Genomic DNA, 16871 nt, shown 5'->3' on the forward strand with positions numbered 1-16871 from the left:
GCGGTAGACGGAAGGCGATTGGTGACGGGGCCCATCGGACAGCACACGGGGGTCCTTCCGATGAGATATGGGAGGAACCATTTGGAACAAATCGATTTTAACATCATCCGAGCGCCCCAATATGGCGTCATATTGGGATTGCCGTGGCTACAGAAACACAACCCCTTTGTGGATTGGCCAACACATCGCATCAAAATGACGTCACCGTATTGCATCCTGCATTGTGGAATAAGAACGGAATCCCTTGACGCAGATGAGAGCGGGAGTCAGACGGTGGCTACAGCGGCAGAAAAAGATGTGGCTCTCCCCCAGGCTTATCACAGTTTTGAGGATGTATTTGATGAGGTGAAGGCGGAAGTGCTACCACCACATAGACAGTTTGACTGCCAGATCGACCTGGTGCCAGGGGCCAGCGTTCCCAGCGGCAGGCTGTATGCCCTGACGGAGCCTGAAAACGTGCATCTCCGGGGGTACCTGGATAAACTCCTCAGGCTAGGATTCATCCGCCCGTCCAAGTCTCCGGCCGCCTCGCCACTCTTCTTCATCCCGAAGGCTAATGGGGAGCTGAGAGCCTGTGTGGACTTTAGGGCATTGAATGCGATAACCATAAAAAATCGGTACCCCTTGCCTCTCATCAGTGTACTTCTGGAACAGGTCAAGAAAGCTCGTATCTACACCAAGTTGGATTTGAAACAAGCATTCATCTGGTGCCATGACTCTCCATGCGCAGGTCATTTGGGCTTTGAAAAAACGGTGGCTAGCATGGGACGGCATTTCTGGTGGCCAACCATGAGAGTGGATGTCAGGAGGTGGGGACAGGAGTGTCCTACGTGTGCTACCATGAAGGCCGACCATGGCCGAACCCAAGGGCTCTTACATCCACTTCCGACCCCGGATAGACCATGGGATAGCATATCTCTGGACTTCGTGGTGGGCCTACCGGTAGACCAGGGGATGACGGCAATACTGGTGGTGGTGGATTACTTGACGAAAATGGGGCACTTCATCCCCTGCAAGAGAGTCCCTACGGCCGGGGAATTGGCGTCACTACTCCTAAAGAATGTGGTACGACTGCATGGATTACCTGGGGTGATCGTGTCGGACCGGGGGTCGCAGTTTACTGCGCAATTCTGGAAGACTTGGTGCACTGCGCTGCATGTTAAGACCGCCCTGTCCACCAGCTACCACCCTCAAACGGACGGCCAAACCGAGCGCCTGAACCAAACGCTCAAACAGTATCTGCGATGTTTTGTGGACCAGGGCAGGGAAGAATGGGTCGACTTGCTATGGGTTGCAGAGATAGCCTATAACAACGCCACTCACAGCTCCACACAGTCATCTCCGTTCTATAGCAACTATGGCCAACATCCCAGGTTCTTGCCATTTCTACATCCGTTCAGAGAGGACAGGATTCCCGCCACAGCGGACAGGGTGGCACACATAAAAGACACGTTGATGCGCTCAAGGGCTGTCCTAATAGAGGCCAAGAGAAGATACAAGGCTGCGGCAGATAGGAAGAGAAGGCCCGGGCCACTGTACCGCACTGGAGACTACGTCTGGATATCCACAAGAAACATGAGGTTTCGAAAGAACAGTGTGTTCCATCCCAAGTACATGGGCCCCTATCGAATTACCAAGTGTATGGGTCCCGTGAACGTGAAGGTGTGCTTGCCCCAGTCATTGCGGATACACCCTGTCTTTCATGTATCATTGCTCAAACCAGCACCCTCCAAGCCGTCTGGGACACCTAGGCCGGTATGCGTGGAGTCGGAGGTGGAGTATGAAGTGTCGGGCATACGGGCGTCCAAATGGCGCAGGGGGAAGCTGTGGTACCTGGTTGCGTGGAAAGGCTATGGCCCGGAGGAGCATTCATGGGAACCGGCTGAAGGGGTTCATGCTCCGCGCTTGGTCTCCTTGTTCCATCGGCGTTTTCCTGCCAGCGCTGGACCCGTGGGGAGCCGCTGAGAGGGAGGATGTACTGTCAAGAATTCCTGTCATACAAGGGAAACACGCCCTTATGTAAACAGGAGAGCTGTTACATAACTCAAGGGAAACACGCCCTTATGTAAACAGGAGAGCTGTTACATAACTCAAGGGAAACACGCCCTTATGTAAACAGGAGAGCTGTTACATAACTCAAGGGAAACACGCCCTTATGTAAACAGGAGAGCTGTTACATAACTCAAGGAAAACACGCCCTATAAAGGGAGGAACCGGGAGGTACAAGGCTGTCGGATATTGTGTTTACACCGACGTACCTGCTTCGTGAAGAGCAGTGTTCAGGAGTGGTGCTCCAGTAAGGCAAGAACGGAGGTAGGTCGAGTCGTTACTCCCTGGGCCGTGTCTTGCCCCATCGTCACCTGTGAAGGACCCGGAAGCTCTACCGGTCAACCATTGAGCTTCGCTTTTTGACTCGGCTGAGTCCAAGCGCAGTGGCGCTTTTGCTGGTTGGAGTCGTAACTCCCAGCCCGACCAGAGACACAGGGACTGCCAGCTGTAACGCACACCAGGAGGTGTTTGCCGCGTTACAGACTCGGAAGTCCACAGGATCGATCGAGCGGCTGCTCTCGGTTCAGTCTTCTTGCTTGTGATTGGGGTATCGGTGACGCATCACCAGGAGGTGACTCCGCGTCCCGGTGCAGTCTGAGGAAGAGGTTGAGCGGCTGCTCCCTTCAGGTAGAGACCCCGGCTGGGTGTTTCCCTGACTCCTCGATTCTCCCCAACACTCTTCGTGCCCCTCACAGCCTACCGATTGGCATTGTCGGCCATTTCATTTCTGCCCTCTGTTGGCATACGCCGGGATCGGCGTATATGCAGAGGACGGTTAGGACCATCCGTGCTGTGGGCTGGTAACGTACTTAGCCTGGAGGATTCCAGTGACTATAACTTTTGTTTGTTCTTTGTATTTTATTTGCCTTCATTAAAAGAACTAACCCTTCACAAGTGGTTGCGTCCTCATTGTCGTGTCTGTTAAACGATCCTGAGACGTTCAGGGCGTTACAGCATACTACTGAGATGGTTAACTAATGGTGTAACCATCATTTTTAGTGTTTCAGCTCTACCCCACCAAGTGAGGAATTTAGGTGACCATGAGTCTAGAAGTGAGCTAGTTTTCTATTTGAGGTTTTCTCGTTGGTATGTAGAGTAGTTATTAGGTCGTTTGTGAATTCTAGCCCTAAATACTTATTGCATCCCTGTTGCCATGCTAGCCCAGATGAACCTAAAATGTCACAATGGTTGAGAAGCTTAATTTCTGATTTATCTTTATTGAGAGAGTATCCCGAAACATCTGAGAATTGTTGGATTGACCTCATTAGAGCTGAGATAGAGGAGGAGGCATGGTCTGTGACAATAAGCACATCGTCCGCGTACGCTGGCAGTTTGACAGTAGTGTTGTCAAAGGTGATCTCTGTGATGTCCTGATTTTCTCTAAGATGTTGGAGAAAGGGTTCTTGTGCCAGGAGAAATAGTGGAGGAGAGAGAGGGCAGCCTTGCCTAGTACCTTGCATTAGATTGAAAGAGGAGGAAATTATACCACCCGCTCTGACTCTTGCACTCGGTTTGTAATACAAGGCCATAATCATTTAAATCAGGTTGTCCCCTAGATTAAGTTTCTCTAAAGTTCCACGTAGATATCTCCAATCCACCTTATTGAAAGCTTTTTCGGCATCTAGTGCGAGTGGCACTGTGGGTGAGTTTATCAGTTTACCTTTTTCGATAGTGTGGCACAATAATCTTGTGTTGTCACTGGATAATCTATGCTTTAGGAAGCTGACTTGTGAGGTGTGTATCAGTATTGAAATGTGTTGTTGGATGCGTTTGGAGAGAATCGAGGCATAGATATTGCAGTCCAAATTTATCAGCAAGATCTGTCTGTAACTCTTCGGCAGAAGAGGATCTTTCCCTTCCTTGGGCTGTACTGTAATAATGGCTTCGGCTGGGGTGCCTGTGACCTGACCAGATTCGGAGAAGTGTGTATATAGTTTAGTAAGTGATGAAACTAGAGACATGGAGAATGTTTTGAAACATTTGGCATTGAACCCATCTGGGCCTGGAGCTTTGCCAGTTTTGAGATCTTTAATGACCTCCAAGATTTCTGTAATCGGTCCATTAATGGAGGTTTTTTCTTCCTCTGTGAGAGAGGTTAGTTTGATTCTATTTAAAAAAGACTTGCAATTTGAGTGGTTAACTTGGGTGTTTTCCTCATATAATTTCTGTTAGAATTATTTAAATATTTCAGATATTCTATCAGGAGTGGTAGTAATTTTACCGTCCTTATCTTTCATGGAATTAATAGCATATCTTTGAAGTCTGAACTTTAAGTAAGATGCTAGTGATTTGCCCGCCTTATTAGACTCACAAAGTTTAATGCTTTTGTGTTTATTAATCCAGATTCCAGCACCTGTACTAATGATTTTGCTGTATTCGTATTTCTTATCTAGAGACCAAGAGTATTGCTGTCTTTGCTAGTGGTATGTATTTTTTCTAGTTCTGCGATTTCTCTCTCCAACTGAGCTAATTTGAAATTGGTTTCTTTATTCATGTTGGATCTTATCTTAATGATGTCACCTCTTATTGTAGCCTTTAGAGCTTCCCACCGTGTGAGATCAGAAGTTTCACCTTTCTTATTCTCTGAGAGAAAGTTATGAATAGACTCTCTAATAATTTTAATGTTATTCTGGAGTATAAACTGCACATTCCGTGAGGCACTGTATCAGGCAAACAGACTGACATGAGTTTTTTCTTGTGACTGTAAATCTAAGCTTTTATATTTAATTCACAGATCTTGGGGCATGTGCCTGCAAGCACTTCTGTGTTAGGCACTCAATTGATCACTGGTGGCTACCAGTATTTCAAGTAAATGTTAGAGCTCTTTGTTAAGTTTCTAAAACCTACAGGATTGTTTCAATGGGATTACACTTAAAAGGTGGTGCAATCAGGCACCTTTAGGGGGGGAAACTGTACAGTAAGAGAGCATGTATCATTGTAAGGGAATAATAGTGGTGCACACAGTATTTTTAGTACAGTTCTTCAAAAACAGCACTAAGGGTCATAGTTTTTTGCTCTCTTCTCAATGTCTCCATTTTTCCAAAGTCTGTTGATTTTTCATTCCAGTGAAATGCTTTATGTGATACAGTACAACAGACAGATGCTTTGGTCAGGATATCCAGGGAAGTAAGAGTAGTAATGAGAGTCGTGAGTTAGGTGTGTCATTGAAGCAATGGGGTCGGAATGTAGGTGAACCAAGAGAGTTATGACGACGAGTCCAGATTACTTAGGAGTAGGGAGCACAGTGCTCGGGTTAAAAGGGACTGTTTTGGAGAGACAAGGTTATAGCCGACAGGCGAGCGAAGAGATGTTGGTGAAAGTACAAGAAATACAAGTTATTTGGGTAGCTCCTTGCCTTCCGTATGGACAGTGATTGGCTGTTCATCCTCGTATTGTGCTTGGTCATGTGTGCCACGCCATCAGAAAATGAATGCAGTGAGTGTCATGGATAGTGAGTTTGTCCTTTTGTTTCTCAATTTTCTTCTTTTGTAGATCCCCCTTACATTTTTTCTTCCTCCTATTTTGAAGAGTGACACACACTGTGTGCCTAAACTCACTTGTGACTGAGAGGAACTTTAATTTTAGGCCAGAACCTAATGGCTATGGCGATGCTTTTTTATCACACGAGTGCGGGGCCAGCTATTGCCACCTTGCTGCTTGGTAAGGCCGGGAAAGGTTGATTTTTTTCATACACCAGCCTCGCAAGGATCGGGGGTGTTTGTTGTCCTCGTGGTCCCCTGCTAGGTTGGGGGCGGGGAGGAGGGTGGGGTGTGAATACCTCTTTTTAGGTGTACTCTGTTAAGCCTCTGTGGCAGGCTGTGAGCCGGTCTACATAAGTGGGTGAGTCCAAGGTTTGCTCGTTTATTTATACATTTCCTAGCTTCAGAAAGGTAGTCTGCACACAGGGCTTCAAGTGGGCCTAGTCTCACTGGGTCTGAACACGGCAGTTTTTTAAACGTGGCCTCGAAACAGGTCTCTATCGGGCTCTGTTTTGTGCCTTGGCACAGACGGTCCGTTTTTTTCCGGACAGCAGTTACATCAATGTGTGCCTGCTCACTTCTCACTAGTGGAGAAGTTACGGCATGACGTCATGTCACGTTAGCCTGGTAGGGGAAGGGAAATCCTTTAAAGAGAGTAATTTTCTCTCTGGATTTTCCTTCCCTTTTTTTAAACTCAGGAGCAGCAACATTGTCGTGGTGTCACCAGGGCTATGAGTGCAAGTTTTTTCAATATTAAATACAAGCCATTGTTGCTGCTTATTTATCTTATGCAACTAACAACCATTGACAAAGCCAAATAGTCTTGACTTGTTGTAGGTATGATGTTACTTGTTGTTTCATATATCTAGATGCAATGACAGAAACAGCAAAATACAAGTCGGGTGGCACACTATGCTAAACAGATTTTTAGCGTGCGTGTTTCAAGCCACGCCCTTAAGTACATTGGCCTCGCCTCTTTGAGAAACCCACCAATTTTTTCATACCACTTAAAGCCCTGTCTGCACATGAACAAAACGCCGCATTTTAAAGACCTCCTTGTTTTGCTGTGTCCGTAATCAGAGTCACATAGTACGATGCTGCATCAACAACTACAACGAAGTTTGAGCATGGCTTTTAAGCCTCTAGTTCTTGTTTACTGGCGCACTATTTCATTTTTTTTTTTTTTTTTTTATCATTCGATACAAAAAAAACGATATCAGCAGGTAATATATATAGCAGCATTAGGCATAAAAAAAGCAAATAATACTTCAGAACCCGGTAACTAAGCTAAAGTAATATTCAACTTAACATTAACCCGATTTGAATCACGTTTAGGGGTAGTTTATAGCATTAAAACACCTTAAAACTCATTTATCCATGCAGTTAATGAACCCCAGATCATCCTTCCTTTTTGTTTAACCTGGATACCCTTACGTTTATATAGGGCCATTTCAGATTGATATACATGCAGGAAACGGCCTTTCCTTTGCTGGAATGTCGGAGGAAGTCTATCCAGCCATGCAGCAGAAATACACAATCTATACACTGACATAGCTATAAAAATCAATTCCCGCCCAGGTCCTAAGTAGGTTTTGTCTACTCCCAAAAGCATAAGCTGTGGGGACGGAGTGATGTCGCTTTTTAAAATCTCCCCTTAAAAGCCCACAATCTGTAACTCTATTTGATTTAAACTAGGACAGGAGTAGAATATATGAACCAGGTCTGCCCCTGGAGCATGACATCTGGGGCAGTTTGTCCCAGCCGTACCGCCCCATTTTGCAATCTTAGCTGGGGTTATATACAAGTCATAAACCGTTTTGTAGTGTTGCGATTGCAAATTCGAGGCATACATCACTGTCCCCCCTAGCTTCAGTGATTCCAAAAACCCTGAGTCGACCAAATCAAGTTTCTCCTTCCATTTCGTATCCTGTTTCTCGAGGTCGTCAGGGACCAATTCCAATAAGCAGCCATATATCTGAGCGATGGAGGGAATAGCTTTTTTTTATGATAACCTCCAATACCGGTATTTGATCAAATCCAGCAGACCCCCCTACTTTCTTAGAAAAGAAATCCCTGACCTGTAAATATTTAAAAAAATCTCGCGATGGAATATTAAATTTGCCACAAATCAGTTCAAAAGGAGCAAATTAACTATCTACCAAAAAGTCTCCCAGTCTGCTAACCCCGTTACACCCCCATCTTTTAAAACAGCTGTCCTGAAATATACAGGGCAGTTGCTCATTTTGTATCAGAGGAGTGTATCGGTTATACCTGCCCACCCCTGCTTTTTTCCTAACCAATACCCAATTCCTATAAGCTGCATACAGAGTCTTAAAGCGGGTTTGTTTAAAGTAGCTTTGCTCAGAGAACATCATTAGACACCCCTGAGCAGATTTACCAAGCAATAGCTCATAAATGGAGGGTACCCTGATGCTGGGATCCTGTGCAGTAGTACGGCAGCTGAACAATATCTGATAACACTGCAAGACTGCAGAGAGATAATACAGCCTGAAGTTTGGTAATGCCCAGCCACCCCTACCTCTAGGTAGACACATAAAAGTATTCGCTCTTCTAGTCTTCCCATATGCCTAGATAAAACTAGCTGTTATCCGGTCAATTTTTTTAAACCATATATCATTAATTGCTAGTGGGAGAGATCTAAACACGTATAATACTTTTGGAAGAAAAATCATTTTAATTAAATTACATCTTCCCATTATTGACAGTCTCAAGTTATCCCATCTTTTAAAATCAAGCTTGGCTTTTACCAAGATAGGGGACAAATTATTATCAACTATCAGTTCTAACTTCGAAGTAATGCGAATACCAAGATACGTGGCCTCATTTGTAATCCTGGTATCTGATGCTAACGTGTGCCTATTAATTAAAATTTGGGTTTTATTTTTGTTCAAGAGGAATCCTGACCCCTTTCCATATACTTCAGCCAATTACTCCACAGCCCTTATAGCCCTATCTGGGTCACTGAACATATGCGGTCCTGGATTGTGCTTTTTTTTTCTATAAATAAGGGCAGTGCCGCGGAAGGGTTCGTCTGGGACTCCTTCAAAGCAGGTATAAGGGGTGAAACCTTGAGTTTTAGCATCGCTAAACAGAAGAAGGCCCGTGATTGTTGGGAAGAACTATACCGTACCTTAAGCGCCTTGGAAACTACATTAATTGGCGTTGTCCAAAATGGAAGAGATCCGGCTCCTGTATTAAATGAGATAGCCATCTTTAAGGCCCGCTTAAATGAACATCATGCAGAGAAAACTGCTGGGAAACTCCTTGCTAGCGAGCAGGATCGGTATGAATACAATGAGCATATTGGGAGGTACTTGGCAGTCAGGGCCAAACAGCAGAGCATGGATTTTAATATTGATAAAATTAAGAATATGAGCGGAAATATAGTCACAGAACCTGGGGAAATTAGGGAGGCCTTTAGGGAGTTTTACGCAAACCTGTATAAAGAACCCGGCTCTGCAGCACCAGATAACCACTCATCGTGCCCTCCGTGCTCTGTTACACTTACAGATGAACATAGGTTGATGATAGGCGGAGAAATTTCATTAGAAGAGCTACAATCGGCCTTGTTCTCCCTGCCCTCAGGTAAGGCTTCAGGTTTAGACTCTATACCATTAGAGTTTTATAAAATATTCTTTGCAGAAGTTCAGCAGGTTCTTTTGAACCTCGTAAATGGAGTCAGTAAGGGGATTTTACCGCCTAGATCATGGGATGTTGCCAATATAATTATATTCTTAAAGAAAGATAAAGATCCCACTGCGCTGGGCTCCTACAGACCCATTACACTGCTAAATAGTGACGGAAAGCTTTACTCTAAGATCTTCGCTACCCGATTGGCTGGGGTCATACACCAGATTGTTTCGGATAAACAGCATGGGTTTATCCCGGGACGGGGAACTACAGACCATATCCAAAGGGTTATAACGATTTTTGACGCAACTGAAGCTTTGTCTAAACCAATGGGGGTCTGTTTTTTGGATGCAGAAAAGGCCTTCGACCGTGTGTCGTGGGCCTTTCTCTGGAAAACGATGGAGCGTGTTGGATTGGGGATAAACTTTATCAATGCAATCCAGGCAATTTATAAAAGACCTACTGCCTATTTGAGTATAATGGGACAACAAACTGAATCTTTTGTAATAGAGAGGGGTACAAGACAGGGTTGCCCTATGTCTCCCTTACTCTTTGCGCTATTTATTGATCCCTTTATTAGAATGCTGGAAGCTTCGCAAGAGGTTCTGCCTGTGACATTACAGGGGTGGGATACCATGACTGTCGCACTATTTCAAAATAAGAAATGTCGGATCCAGCAATATAATTTTAACTTGATGTCAGATTGCACTAATTAAGAAGAGACAAGAAAAATGTAGGCGTCGTTATCTAAATACAGTCTTTGATTCATTTCAAACTATGGGTGTGTGGAAATCGCTTTAGCATAATTACGCTAAATTTTGGCAGAATTACATGCAACGCAATGCTGGTATTTTACTCATACTTTAGAGCAAAATGTATCCTCACATCAATGTATGACGCAAGGTTGCGTTTTACGCTAGAAAAAAAGTGCAAAAAACAAAAGCACCATGAACAGTCATTCGCGTTATTTGTTCTTGTGCATTTGCTGTCAATTTTCACTGCAAATTTGCGCGTAAGAAAGCGAGGTAATGGTGCAAATTCGGTAATCTCAGTAACAAGTTTAGCGCCAAATTTCTTAGTTCCGTGAATTGCGCCGGCCATGACTTAAATTTCACCTAAGCCTAGTTTGAAATCAACTTAAATTAGCATTATAACTAATTAAATGTTTTACAGAAGATTTTTCGGCAAACGATTAAGCCAAAATAAAACAGCGATATTAGCAAGCACCTAAAATGGGGATTCATTGCCATCTACTAGCAGAGGGTTACAATTAACAGGATTTCCCTGTGCGTACACATTTCCACCTTCTTTAGTATGACAGACACATAATTAAAGTTGAATGCATCTCCCAGACAGAAATGCCCCTAACTGCGAAGAAAAACTTCGCATAGGTTATACAATTCGAACCTCCTTTGTGATAGAACGCTTGCTTTGTACAATAAATGCACGATCATTAGCTCAAACCTCATTATATGTATACACACTGCTTCCGCAAGTGGTGGTCTCCCTCTGTGCCTCAATTCAAGTTTCTTCTGAGATTTTCCTTCCGCAAAGCATCCGTATTTCCGTGGCATGTTTAAAATGGGGGTTCTACAGGTTATAAAGCTATCAAGAGGATGCTGGACCTCCGAGGACTGGCGCACTTGCACTGTGTAGATGGCACTGAAGCAGTTTTTGTTTGTTTGTTTTCAACCTCACTCTTAGGCAAGGTTGGGGGTTGCTGCCATCGATGTTTGCTGGGTGAGGAAACCAAATACTCGCCGGACTCCACATGAGGCTGTGTGTACGGAGCAAATATGGCCCTGTAGGGGTAAATAGATTTAACAAGCATCCTACCATACTTAGGCAATGTGAAATGAAAGAAAATGCGACGTGCACCTGCATAATGTAAGGAGATTGGGACGCACGAATCGCTTGTCCTTGGATCAGGTTGGTGCGGTGGTCAAATTTACGTCCATTGCACTTGGGCAATCCTAAATATATAAATTGTTAATGTACTCGCCCTTAACTAAGGTGTGGTGAAATAAAACACCTCATCCCCCTCACTCTTGGGCAAGGCAGATTTTTTTGTTTGGTTTTTAACAAGCTCAGCAGGGCCAGTTATTCTTCCCAACCTGAATAAGGCCGGTACGGGTTAATTTTTCTACACTCTTTCTTAGCGTGTCTGGGGCTGTATTTACCCCCTTAGTCCTGGTTGATCTAGGGGGTAAAAGGGCGAAGGAGTTTAAATGGGTGAAGTCTGTCTGGCCAGTAAGAAAGGCTGAGGAGGGTTCTGCATAAGTGGGTGGATGTTAAGCCCACTTATACATACTGCAGCTTTAGCACTCCACTTAGCAGTTTCTATTCTTTTTTTTGTTTCCCAGTATATATTAAACATTGGGAGGATTATGTTGTTGTATGTAAATGCAAGATTGTTTATGTTTCACATTTTTTTTCGTAATGGTTTTGCATATTTTTTCTTCTGGTATTCATAATCTTATACATATGTATCCAGCATGGGTGGGTTCACTCTGGTCATATTTTTTGCTTTTCTCTCTTTTATGGTTAGACAGAAATGCACCATTTCAAGAAAAGTCACCAGATGATTAAAAGTCTGCTGAAGCAATATATTTTGGTGGAATTCTATTAAGCGGTTTTAGAGTTGTTTACGATTGGCTATGGGAAAAATCAATTTTAATGCAAAAGATGTACGTTTTTGAACTCACCTTGAATGTAATGAATGAATAAAGAGCTATTTTCATCAATCATCGTTCAGGAGAAAAAAAAACAGATAACACAGGAGTGGAAAGGATGTGGTGCAGCGGACAGAGCTGCTGACTCGAGAGCTGGGGTCCCGGTTTAAGTCTGGCCGGCGTCACGCAACATCCTGTCATTCTATCCAAATCACGTCATCTCTCCGGGTGATAAATTGTTATATAAATGTGCTTCAAGAGTAAAAGGCAAAACTTTATAGAAATATAGTTCCACCAAAGCGGATGTTAACATTATTTTGGTGGTGGGAAACTGATCAGAGAAGCAGACGAGGAACAAGCATTGGTAAATGCAGGAAAATATGCTGCAGCCAATAGAAATGGAGGAGCGGTAGGTGGCACGCACAGGAACCAATGAGGAACCAGGAAAGAGAGGAGGCCCTTTTAAATTACTATTAAAAACAATAGTTTTCCCACGCGCAGCACAAGCTCTGTGCAGATGAAACTTAAAAAAGGGCAAAATTGACTTTCAGCCAGTTCAAAAATACATCTGACAATCCACGCGGGAAGTTATATTTTCAATACGCTTCAATCTATGGTATTTCACTTCCAGACTCCTAATATACGGTTTTGTGTTACACAAAATGATGTAACTGATCCTTTGAACAGGATAAATGAACTAACTTAATTAATCATCAAAAAAAATTCTATTGCTACCAAATCAAATGCCATTTCAGTGAAACTGTTTTTTGTATGATTATTCTGACAACTTTGCTACAGAGTTTATTTTTTTTAAATCCAATCAGTTAAAATGTATGCAAATTGTTTACAAACATAAATCCATGCACAGAAAAATGTTCAAAGAAAAATAAAATATTTAAAGGAGTACTCTTTTTTTCACCACAGTATGAGCCGACTTGGAGGCCTGGTTACGGTGCTGTGCATCTTTTACAACCATGGTGAAGTAAGTATGTCTCACGAGTCATGAATTTTTAATACTTTATTTACAATATAAAATAATGTTTTTTTCTTTGAATCATTAGATCCTTATTTGGAGTCTGGTCGAGTGAGATATCCACCGTTAACATCAAGGAACTAAGACAGATACAGAATCTCCCAATTTTTGGCAGATGCCCCTTGCCAAGAATAGGGTTATTCATTTGGGGAGGATACAAAAACCAACATAAAACATCCACTCTGTTAATGTCAAAACACAATTATGAGAGTATATCTGCTCAACCTCTTGTAGATTTGGCATCCGCAGCAGGCAGTGCCTGGAGAAGTGCACTTTAAATTCAAGCAATACTGTCAATTTCAAAGCAAAGAACACAATACAATAACATTTAAAAACCAAGTTAGAAATTATAGAACATTTTAATGAGCAGAGAGATCATTAAAAAGAGGTTCAGGGAAACCAAAGCCGTGAATTTTGAAGTCTAAAGTAAAAAAGCACCAAGAAAAAGTAAAGCACCATTCATATGTTACTGTTTGCTGCTGACCTGGACCTATGCACAATTTTGGGCTGAATGCAATGGATTGGAGCCGGTTACGCCTAGTAGGTCATCCTAGTCAAAGATTTTACCTTGTGAGTTGCTTTCTGAAATGGATGTCAATATCTTCTAGTGTGCAATGACCAAGGCTATCGCTGGCAATGGTTCTTCAAAGAGGAGAAGAGGAGTTGGCCTAATGACTAGGGCGGTCGTCTTCGAATCTAGGGAACTGGGTTCGAGTCTCAGCAATTTTCAGTGCAGCAAAATGGGGGACAAACGTTTTGTCCGCCTAGCATGCAACCTTCCAGGGCCAGCCACAGCACCTTCTTCCGGTCCTCCAGAAGTAGTAAACAATGACCCACTTTTCTCCAACTTCTGGAAAATGTATTCAGGTCAGTTCTGAATCATCTAGCTCCTAGGGCAGGCTTCTAGGCATGTGGCCACTCACCAACCAGAGGTTTGACAGTGTCCAGTCTTTTGTGGTAAAGCGGGCCCTCTTGAAGTCAGGAGTATTTCAGTTATTTGCCACTCTCAAGCAGGTAAACATTGGGTGGCCACCTGACCCTTGGGGCCAGCAAAAGTCAGGGCATTTCTCACTCAGCAGGAATTAGAAGTCTTGAGTTCTTTAATTCCAGCAGAGTCGGGATTCCTTTTTTTCCAACAGCGTCTTCTTCAGGTGAAAATTTCCCATCTTAAGGAATGTTCTGAAGCAGTAATGGTTGAGGTGCTGGATTTATTTTGTGCACTAACCAGAGACTGGAAAAATTCTGCCACACCAGTCCTGACTACTTTCTTTTAGTCCTCCACCTCCTTTTATAGCACTTCCTCTTTTCCTGTACAATTACTTTGGAAACTCTGCTTCAGTATGGCAGAACCCTTCTGCCACCAGGCATCCCAGTCTATAGCTTCTCATAAACACCCCTATTTAGTTCTCTTTCCACCTGAATTTGTACAGGCTGGTTCTCTCTCTAACTAAAGACTGTCTGTCTTTCCAGGTCTAAGGATTGCATTTTTTTGCTGATGCTGCACAACTGAAAACTACATTGGAAAGCCAATGGATAAGACTTATTGGCTTTGCCATTGAATATAGACCATAAAAGATGACAGGATTTATTGTGTAAATAAAAACGATTTGACTGCGCAAGTCACTTATGAACTTTTTCACAATATTCTAATATTGTTTTAAAAAAATGTTTTTCAACATAATCATGTTTGCTGGTATCAGACTATAGGGATGAATGTGAGGGTCAAAGCACCTCTGCTTTAAGAATAAACCACTGTGTGTACCTCACCTTTTTTGCAGGACTTCTAGGATCATGGTATTATATAGATTACTTCACATTTGTTCAAACACTGCATAGATAAGATTATACAATATGGTACACTATGGCGAAGGATCACACAGGTCCTGGAGAAAGCCCAGTGATGGAGTCAATTGCTTAGAAGTGTAGAAACATGTTGACCGTTTACCAATAGGCGAGGGATATAGCCTAACAAATGCCATTCACCACATTCTTTTTGCCTGATATTAATCTTGTATGGGATAGTAGTTACTTAAATAACATTTGAATACCTATCCTAATAAAAATTTAGATTTCACCAGGGCCCCTCCGAGGATCCAAAAATACAGGATGCCAATGCAGAGCTCTGGATTAAGTGGCCAGCACCAGTTGGTGCTTTTGAGGAAGTACCCCAATAGTGAAGCATGAAACTCAGTGTAGGTGAGGGAGTGTTGCAACATTTTGCTTTTAATTGGGAAGGAATTTTCTGAAAACTATTTCTCAATACAGTGTCTTAGAAGAGGCGCATAAACAGTTCTAGCTTGTAAAGAAAATATTCTTTATGCAAAAGAGCTTGTCAGCCGTTATGGTCTGTATAGATCTCTGAGAAAAGAAAGTCATGCGGATGCTGTCTCTCTAAAATCCTCTTTCAGCTTATATGTTCAGACATATATTTTTGACTTGCATGTTGGTGGTGTAAATACACACTGCAGCCAACATATGACATTTAACTTCCATGTCAAAAGTGCATTTCTGTGTCATCTACAGTTGACTTACTGAACAGTTAAATAGACCAGTTTGTTGAAATACATTTTATCAATACCACATAGGATCAGAGCATATGCAGTGTCAGTTTGATTAGTAGAGTCACAAGGTACAGAGTTCTAATACTCACATAAATATTGACCCCAAAAAAGTTGAAAAATCTGGGTTGATCATGAAGATTAGCTTAACGTGCTACTCTAAGGCTCTCAGTGTCACTTTCTCTCTCATTATCTTGCTTTCCCATTCAATCGCCACCTCATTCAATGCCACTTCCTGCTCTTTCTCTCAAGATGTTTCTAGTAATTGTTAGAAATGGGATTCCTAATTTACAGAGGTATACACCCATGCCAGGCAGAAACTACCACTCTAGTCAGGGTGAGTTAGATAAACACTAAAAGGTAACCCTTGCTCACCATCTGGTAGCTTGGCACAGAACAGGCTTATCTAAAGAGGCAATGTGTAAAACGCACACACACACCCACACATACCCACTCCACTTCCCTCCAATTCACATTAAGAAAAATAGAATCTTGTATTCTGAATGAATATAGCATGTTACATTGTATGCTATTACATCGTGTTCTATTACAACGCGTTTGTTACAATGACCGTGTTGTTAGAACATAATACCTTTACATCGCAAGGCATTACATTGACTTACTGTAGGGGGCGTGCTGGATTTGGGAATAGTATAATTTACTATTCCAACTCCAGCCTGCGGAACAGTAGGGAAGGTGTTGGAATAGGTAATTATACTATTTCTTAGGTTAGAGCACCCCCTACAGCAAGTCGATCTAATGACTTGCGATGTAAAGGCTTCGCTTTTTAACAACGCGGTCGTTGTAACGACCCCGTTGTAATAGGAACGCGATGTAATAGCAGCACTGTAAACGCGGTCTCCCTTCTGAACAATATAAGACCAAAAGGACGAAAACACAATGTATAGAATTTAAGATAATGAATTTTAAAGGAATAAATGTAGTAACGTACTTAGAAGCAAGTAGCATTAAAAAGGTTTTTGTAGGTCATGCTGGACAGGGGCAAAGACAAATTTTGGGCCGACCACTATGGAGCACCCGCCTTCTATAGGACTCACGCAGGCCCTGGTGAACTAAGTACCTTTCCTGTTCGGAAGCAACAAGATGTGTCGATGTCGAGTCCCACAGGCTCAGGATGCCTCCATCTTCTCCACGCATGAAGGCGAAGACGGGTGCTGGAGTTGAGTCATTGTGCGATGCTCTGAATTGTGCCATGCAGTCTAGGGGAAGTGTCAATCTCATCAAGTTGCAGAGGCGGTGATACACTGTCCAATGCGTCGATCTCTCGAGGCAAAGCACTGGTTCCCGCAACCTGGTCGATATGGCCGGTTCTGCTACACGCAGACAGGAGATGAGTCATAATCTGTGTTGCAAGAATCTGGGTAATTCCAGTGAGCAAGGCACAGGAGCAGGGGTAGATACTTTGATA

General features: G+C 43.1%; 1 protein-coding gene across 1 annotated transcript in view; it reads left to right on the forward strand.

Annotated features, from left to right (window-relative positions):
- Window positions 1-16871, forward strand: part of DPY19L1 (dpy-19 like C-mannosyltransferase 1) — a 519970-nt gene that overhangs the window by 188844 nt on the left and 314255 nt on the right. Inside the window, exon 7 of the mRNA XM_085607487.1 lies at window positions 12776-12833. Coding sequence (XP_085463613.1) covers window positions 12776-12833 — 58 coding nt within the window. The remainder of the gene's footprint in view (window positions 1-12775; window positions 12834-16871) is intronic.

This window comes from Triturus cristatus, chromosome 5_2, assembly GCF_964204655.1.
Source record: "Triturus cristatus chromosome 5_2, aTriCri1.1, whole genome shotgun sequence".
Lineage (NCBI taxonomy): Eukaryota > Metazoa > Chordata > Amphibia > Caudata > Salamandridae > Triturus > Triturus cristatus.